Source organism: Nannobrachium achirus, assembly GCF_963921795.1.
Source record: "Nannobrachium achirus genome assembly, chromosome: 22".
Taxonomy (NCBI): Eukaryota; Metazoa; Chordata; class Actinopteri; order Myctophiformes; family Myctophidae; genus Nannobrachium; species Nannobrachium achirus.
Genome location: NC_137829.1, coordinates 54653718 through 54662310, shown reverse-complemented (window position 1 = coordinate 54662310; position 8593 = coordinate 54653718). Strand labels below are relative to the sequence as shown.

Below are 8593 nucleotides of genomic sequence, written 5' to 3'. Positions count from 1 at the left end.
TAGTCTTAGTCGACAAAATTAACACTGCTATTGAACACCCTTTACGTCTGTGTGTTGGTTAAAATAATATTGAACCAATGAAAAGTAGTAAAAAGCCCTTGGGTCAAAACCTCCTAAAATAATATTGAACCAATGAAAAGTAGTAAAAAACCGTTGGGTCAAAACCTCCTAAAATAATATTGAACCAATGGAAAGTAGTAAAAAACCCTTGGGTCAAAACCTCCTAAAATAATATTGAACCAATGAAAAGCAGTAAAAACCTCCCAACTCCACTTGAGCTAATTTTCTCCAAAATGAACATTTTGGAGTTACGACAGCAGCGATATAATGATGTCATGAATAAATCCTCCAATAGAATTAGCCCTATTCACGGCCCGCCCACTCAGCATCCCCCGGGTGCTGAAGTCTCGTTTTGAAGGGGAAAATCCTACAATAGCCTATAGAGTTAACACAGAAATCGCAAATTTAATGCAATTTCCGAATAGTAAAGTATAAAATACGGCTAGCATGATCAAGAACATAAGATAGTAAAAGGCACAAAGCGGTATAATTTACTTTACCGTTTGAAATAATGATTTGATGGCTTTAAGTCCAGCTATTTCTGTTATAGTTTCCCCTTCTAAATTGATGTCAGCACCCGGGGGATGCTGAGAAATTTGTTGAGTGGGCGGGCCGTGAATATGGCCAATCACAGAGTGAAACTCACCCTCCAATCAGACGCTCCTCAGCGAGGGGGGAGGGGCACAGGGAGGCCGGCCGTTGATTGGTCAGGTGTATGGCAGAGATCTGATTGGCCACGGAGCCCACAGAGGCAGACTTGTGATTGGAGGCTGGAGAACACAAGCATCAGACCAGAGCCAATCAGCTTCTACTTCCTGTCACAGGCTAAAACTAAAACTATGATGAAAAAAACATAAAATCAAACCTCGGTTCGAAGTGAAGCGATGGATTTTCATTCTATGTGTTCTAGAGCTATGAACTCTGTGTTCTAGATCTATACATTCTATGTGTTCTAGATCTATACTTTATGTGTTCTAGATCTATACATGCTGTGTTCTAGAGCTATACATTCTGTGTCCTAGACCTATACTTTCTATGTGTTCTAGATCTATACTTTATGTGTTCTAGATCTATACTTTATGTGTTCTAGATCTATACTTTCTATGTGCTCCAGTTCTATGTTTCTATGAATTCTGAATGATTTTATCTGGAGGGCCAAATTGTCATGTGAAGCTTGACCAATCCTCAATCAACAGAACACACAAAGCCACTCCTTGGATGCGGCTTTCACCGCTTCAAAAACTAAGCCACGACGACTAAAACTAGGACTAAATATAATGTTGTCAACAGAATATAAACCAGTAAGACTCCCTAATCGGGAGATAAGCGACCGTCAGGTCGCAGCGTGATTTTAGGGCAGAATGTGTAGGAGTAGTGTCCAAAAATAAGGTTGAAAAAAATCTGCCTGATTGTGGCGCTATATGGAGCATCCATATTGATGAGATGAGTGTAGACATACTGTGTAGCGATTTGCGTGATTTTAGGGCAAAATCTGTAGGAGCAGTGTCCAAAAATGTGTTTGAAAAAAATCGGCCTGATGGTGGCGCTATATGGGACAGATCCATGTTGATGAGATTTTGCCCTAAAATCACGCAAATCGGTACACAGTATGTACCGATTTGCGTGATTTTAGGGCAAAATCTGTAGGAGTAGTGTTCAAAAATGTGTTTTAAAAAATCTGCCTGAAGGTGGCGCTAAATGGGACAGATCCATGTTGATGACATGAGTGTAGCGCAAGTGTGTACCGATTTGCGTGATTTTAGGGCAAAATTTGTAGAAGCAGTGTCCAAAAATGTGTTTTGCAAGAATCGGCCTCATGGTGGCGCTAGAAGAGGGCCATGTGAGGAATGATGGGTGGAGGTTGTGGTTTGACAGCCAAGGATTGTGTGTGCAAAATTTGGCATGGATCGGGGCAACGGTGGCGGAGATATGAGCAGGGTAAAAGTGTGATGTGTGACTGACTGACTGACTGACTGACTGACGGACTCACAGTTGGTGGAGGTTTTGACAGTAACTGCGACCTGACGGTCGCAACTAGACTAAAATGTTACGGAGAGACTGGTGGAGAAGTGATCCAGTAGAACCAAAAGACACGTTCTACCACTTTTTGTGGTCACATGTTCAGATACTGGATTCTGATTGGCTTACAGTTTACAGTTTAGGCATTTAGCAGACGCTTTTAATCCAAAGCGACTTAAAATAAGCAGATAATACATCACTATAATAAACAAGATAATATGTCAGTACATTAACAGCAATATAACAAATGCATATGAATATCAATCTAGAAAAACAATATAATCAGTAAAGGAAAAAAAAACAAATGCCAACTAGCTTCATGTATGGTCATTGAGTGTTTCAGTAGGGTTTAGGTGGAGTCTGAAAAGGTGAGTCTTCAGTCCACGGCGAAAGCTAGGGAGTGAGTCTGTAGTTCTAATGGAAGCTAGGGAGTGAGTCTGTAGTTCTAATGGAAGCTAGGGAGTGAGTCTGTAGTTCTAATGGAAGCTAGGGAGTGAGTCTGTAGCTCTAATGGAAGCTAGGGAGTGAGTCTGTAGTTCTAATGGAAGCTAGGGAGTGAGTCTGTTATTCTAATGGAAGCTAGGGAGTGAGTCTGTAGCTCTAAATATATATATATATATATATATATTAGTGCTATCCGAATTAACTAAATTAATCGCAATTAACTCACCGCTATGTTAATCGCGATTAATTATTTTAATCGCAATTAATCGCATATTTACAAACATTGGCTACAATATGGGCTATATTGGCTACAAGGTCCATCCCTGTTGATGTAACAAAAAATACAATGTATAATTAAAGCATAAAGGTGGACACAACAGTAATCATATTAAGTCAATTAAGCAGATCCTTATACCCATCAGCTGCAGTCTGTTTAATGCAATACCATATGATTTATTCAGGTTTTTAATTGATTTAGAATAAAAGATTAACATACTTTCGCATAAATCCAGCAAATATTTCCACTCCCAAGTTAATAGGGCCACGAACGACTTGAAAGATGTCCCTCTAAGTTACATTGTGACCTGATAAAAGCTGATGACTTATTTGCGATTAATCGCGCGATTAACTACATAAATCATGCGATTAATCGCGATTAAAATATTTAATCGTTGGACACCACTAATATATATATATATATATATATATATATATATATATATTTTTTTTATCACATCCCAGCCCTAATTTATATACCTTCAGAACATTGCTGTAGTGATCATGATATGATATATTTATATGATCATGATATGATATATTTATAGTGATCATGTTATGACAGGTTTGAGCCGCTTTTACCTTGTAAACAGTCTGCGTCCATGGGTTGGCTGTCCTGTGGGGCACACACACTGGCACTGGGCATGGCACTGGGCAGGGCACCAGGCATGGAGACGGGCATCTCTACTGGCAGGACGGTTCCGGTTCCTGACATGCTGGTGGCAGCCATAAGAAACACAACTCTGATCAATGATTCATTCTACCACTTGTTGTGGTCACATGTTCAGACACTGGATTCCGAAATTCTGATTGGCTTAAAGCAGTGGTAAATCAGTCAACAACCTTGAGTTGGCTCATGGACCACGCCCACTGTTGTGTTGCAGTTGATTGTAACTAAATAACCATGCAAGTTACAACTGTGTGTTCTTTCATTTCTATGGTAGAAGTGGTAGAAGTGGTATTTTACCATTCATGTTTGATGATGGTTGATTCCTCAGCCTTGCCTCCTGTGGTGAAGATGTTTTCATCATCATTGGCATGGTGTTGTAGCGCCCCCTGGTGGTCACTGGCATGGTGTTGTAGCGCCCCCTGGTGGTCACACAGAGTAAGGCAGAGAGAAGGCACTGCTGCTGCTGCTTTGATCTGTGGGCGGAGAGATAACGCTGACATCATTAACTGGAACTAGAAGGGTCTTTAACAGGGGGTCCGGGACCCCTAGGGGGTCCTCCGAGTTACTACAGGGGGTCCGGGTCCTCCAAATTTTTTGAGTGATAGATCTTCTTTTTACATTTACCACTTGAGCCCTTTTTTGATTGATTTTATTATTTTATTAGACAACAATGGACAAGATGCGAGAGACTAGGAAAGTCTTTTGTACCGGCTTCCCTCAAGCTGTACAACGAGACACACAACGGTCGATTGACAAGGACTACCTTCCTAACATAGGACGACGGTAGCCTTTTTTTCCTTACTGGAACTATATCTGCACTGACTTTGACTTTGACCTCTGAGGACCTTCCAGGGAGGGTGTTTTTTTGTGCGTCTTGCCGCATCACCCTTTCTTGTTTATTTTTATTCTTTTTTTTTTTTTGCTAGTTGTTTTTATCGCTCTGACCTTTGGACACTGCACTATTAGGTTGTGTTAGTAGTTTTTTTTAGTATTTCTGCTTGTGTTTGACATGATGTAGAGATACTTGTTGCACTAACTAGCATTGACTGTTATGGTCACTTTGATTTGGGCACTGTATTATTTTTCGATAGTCGTGCTTTAAGACACTTTATGTATATATATATATTATTCGTTCCCTTTCCTGTTGTACCTTGCTCTTACTGTACTTACTGTACTCTGTTCTTGTTTTTTTTTATTTTATCTTTTTCTTACTTCTCTGTAACTTTGTAAATAACCTTATACTGCTGTGCTGCCTCTGGGCAACTAATTGTCCCCCTTGGGATAATAAAGGTATCTATCTATCTATCTATCTATCTATCTACAACAGTACAAGTACAGGTAAACTCCCTGCCTAAAAGGAAATGAAGTCTGTTTACTGTCCTCTGTTACGTTTGAAGTCCCTAGCATCCTTATTCTGAGAACTTTAGCCAAAAAAATAGCCCGATCTCCAAGATCTCAATGCACGCACTGTGAGGCGTTGTGAGCTTGTAGATCGGCTATTTTCGGCAAAGAGTTTTGGTGTAGAGGGGAAAAAGAGCAGACTAAGTACAGAGTGAAAGGTCAAGTGTATTAAGCATTGACGGTTCAAGTGGTTAAATATCTGAAAACACAAATTGACATGAATCCAAAATACACTGATGATTGTGCTGTCAAACAATGAAACTATATGGAATCTATGAACAGGTTGTGGGGGTCCCTGCTTCATCTCTCTCTCCACTAAGGGGTCCCTGCTTCATCTCTCTCTCAGCTAAGGGGTCCCTGCTTCATCTCTCTCTCAGTTAAGGGGTCCCTGCTTCATCTCTCTCTCAACTAAGGGGTCCCTGCTTCATCTCTCTCTCAGCTAAGGGGTCCCTGCTTCATCTCTCTCTCAGTTAAGGGGTCCCTGCTTCATCTCTCTCTCAACTAAGGGGTCCCTGCTTCATCTCTCTCTCAACTAAGGGGTCCCTGCTTCATCTCTCTCTCAACTAAGGGGTCCCTGCTTCATCTCTCTCTCAACTAAGGGGTCCCTGCTTCATCTCTCTCTCAACTAAGGGGTCCCTGCTTCATCTCTCTCTCAGCTAAGGGGTCCCTGCTTCATCTCTCTCTCAGTTAAGGGGTCCCTGCTTCATCTCTCTCTCAACTAAGGGGTCCCTGCTTCATCTCTCTCTCAGCTAAGGGGTCCCTGCTTCATCTCTCTCTCAACTATAGTGTCCCTGCTTCATCTCTCTCTCAACTAAGGGGTCCCTGCTTCATCTCTCTCTCAACTAAGGGGTCCCTGCTTCATCTCTCTCTCAGTTAAGGGGTCCCTGCTTCATCTCTCTCTCAACTAAGGGGTCCCTGCTTCATCTCTCTCTCAACTAAGGGGTCCCTGCTTCATCTCCCTCTCAACTAAGGGGTCCTTGCTTCATCTCTCTCTCAACTAAGGGGTCCCTGCTTCATCTCTCTCCACTAAGGGGTCCCTGCTTCATCTCTCTCAGCTAAGGGGTCCCTGCTTCATCTCTCTCTCAACTAAGGGGTCCCTGCTTCATCTCTCTCTCAGCTAAGGGGTCCCTGCTTCATCTCTCTCTCAATTAAGGGGTCCCTGCTTCACCTCTCTCTCAGTTAAGGGGTCCCTGCTTCATCTCTCTCTCAGCTAAGGGGTCCCTGCTTCATCTCTCTCTCAGTTAAGGGGTCCCTGCTTCATCTCTCTCTCAACTAAGGGGTCCCTGCTTCATCTCTCTCTCAACTAAGGGGTCCCTGCTTCATCTCCCTCTCAACTAAGGGGTCCCTGCTTCATCTCTCTCTCAACTAAGGGGTCCCTGCTTCATCTCTCTCCACTAAGGGGTCCCTGCTTCATCTCTCTCAGCTAAGGGGTCCCTGCTTCATCTCTCTCTCAACTAAGGGGTCCCTGCTTCATCTCTCTCTCAGCTAAGGGGTCCCTGCTTCATCTCTCTCTCAACTAAGGGGTCCCTGCTTCATCTCTCTCTCAACTAAGGGGTCCCTGCTTCATCTCTCTTTCAGCTAAGGGGTCCCTGCTTCATCTCTCTCTCAACTAAGGGGTCCCTGCTTCATCTCTCTCTCAGCTAAGGGGTCCCTGCTTCATCTCTCTCTCAGCTAAGGGGTCCCTGCTTCATCTCTCTCTCAACTAAGGGGTCCCTGCTTCATCTCTCTCTCAGTTAAGGGGTCCCTGCGTCAAAAAGAAAGTAAACTTGACTTTGGTCCATTATATTTCCCCTTTAATAATACCAAATTGTATTGCGTTTTATATCATTTTTATTGCTGATTCGTCACCTTTACAACGAGGTATAGCTTGTAAGCATCGAGCATTCAAGGCATGAGCTACACAGCCAAACGTGTGGGTAGCGCCGAACAGAATTTTGTCAAAATGACTTGCAATGCTGTCTGCTGGCGTTTACTCTCGTTTTGGGCTTCCCTGACACTGAGCTTAACATTAACAATTTGTAAAAATAAGATTTTTTTTCCTCATTACTGTTGGAGAGTGCAATCATTCAATGAACCAAGTAACAAAGGTGAACACCAAAAGAACAGTATTGCAGGCCTGCCAGGCCATTTTTTACCATTTGTGGAGGAACCCACACGTTTGGGTGTGTTGCTCATTCCACGAATGCCAGATCCTTACAAGCTGGTCCTCGTTGTAAAGGTGACACATCAACGATAACAATGATATCAAACACAATACCATTTGGCATAATTAAAGGGCGGAAATAACGGACCGAATGTTGGCAAATGGTGTATTGCACGCCATTTTGGCAAAATTCTGGTCGGTGCTACCCACACGTTTGGCTGTGTAGCTCATGCCTCGAATGCCCGATGCTTACAAGCTGTACCTCTTTGTAAAGGTGACGAATTATCGATAAAGATGATATAAAACACAATATAATTTGGTATTATTAAAGGGGAGATATAATGGACCGAGTTTAGAAAGATGCAGCGATGTGTGATTAATTAATGCTGTCCGAGATAAGGGTGGAACATTTGCCCAAAAAATAGCAGATCTAAAAGCTCACAAGACGTTGCAACGCGCACGTTGTGAGCTTGTAGATCGTCTATTTTTTTCTCAAGACATTTGATGGAGATTAAAAAAAAAAACTGTATCAAGTACGTATATTATTAAGTACCTTTTACAGAATATAGAGGGTTTAAGTGGTACCGGACCACATTGACTTCCTGCTTCCTTACCTGGTGTTGGGGCGTTCCTGTGCCGCCGGGGCTGATGGGTAAGGGACGGGCGCTCGCTGCCATTGGCTCGGTGGTTCGGGACAGAGCTGCTGCTGATTGGCTGTCTGGAAGACCACCTGGCTGGGCGGTGCTAGCTCTACCCGTAGCCTTAGCATGGGTAGCGTTAGCCAGGGTAGCGTTAGCATGGGTAACATTAACCAGGGTAGTGTTGGCCTGGGTACCATTAACCAGGGTAGCATTAACATGGGTACCATTAACCAGAGTAGTGTCAGCATGGGTAGCATTAGCATGGGTAGCTTTAGCCAGCGTAGTGTTCGTCAGGGTAGCGTCAGCATGGCTAGCGTTAGCATGGCTAACGTTAGCATGGCTAGCGTTAGCATGGCTAACATTAGCATGGCTAGCATGGCTAACATTAGCATGGCTAGCATGGCTAACATTAGCATGGCTAGCATGGCTAACATTAGCATGGCTAGCATTAGCATGGCTAACATTAGCATGGCTAGCATGGCTAGCATTAGCATGGCTAACATTAGCATGGCTAGCGCCGTCAGGCTCAGGCAGCAACAGGAAGCTCTTGATGAGGTTCTGAACAGCTTCAGTGAAGTTCAGCTGGGATCCAACCTCCTGTGGCTCCTCCCCTAGCTCCGCCCCTAGCTCCTCCTCTAGCCCCGCCTCCAGCCCCTCCTCTTGCTCCTCAGAGCAGGGGGGAGGAGCTACGGAACTCTCCAACTAGAGGAGGGCGAGATGGAAAAAATACAATATCACAATATGTTCCCAAGCTGTATCACGATACACCATTTTATCAGCAAGAACCGTGGAAGACTGCGTCCACGTCTGAAGACGCGTCTTATGACCCGTCTGATGCCGCGTCCGTGCTTAAATAGCGGTCAAGACGCAGCTTTGCGTCCAGGACGGAGCTCCCGCGGCTCAAAACGCGATTCTCGGTTTCAATCACGTCTTTGCGTC

The 8593-nt window shown here is 43.7% G+C and overlaps 1 protein-coding gene across 1 annotated transcript in view; it reads right to left on the bottom strand.

Moving 5' to 3' along the window:
* The window catches only part of ttll4 (tubulin tyrosine ligase-like family, member 4), a 79304-nt gene that overhangs the window by 51524 nt on the left and 19187 nt on the right, over positions 1–8593 (bottom strand). Inside the window, exons 3-6 of the mRNA XM_080752480.1 lie at positions 7628–8356; positions 3767–3942; positions 3382–3515; positions 707–830 (exon numbers count right to left, since the gene is read on the bottom strand). Of these exons, the coding sequence (XP_080608606.1) occupies positions 707–830; positions 3382–3515; positions 3767–3942; positions 7628–7690 (497 nt within the window). The 5' untranslated portion in view covers positions 7691–8356. The remainder of the gene's footprint in view (positions 1–706; positions 831–3381; positions 3516–3766; positions 3943–7627; positions 8357–8593) is intronic.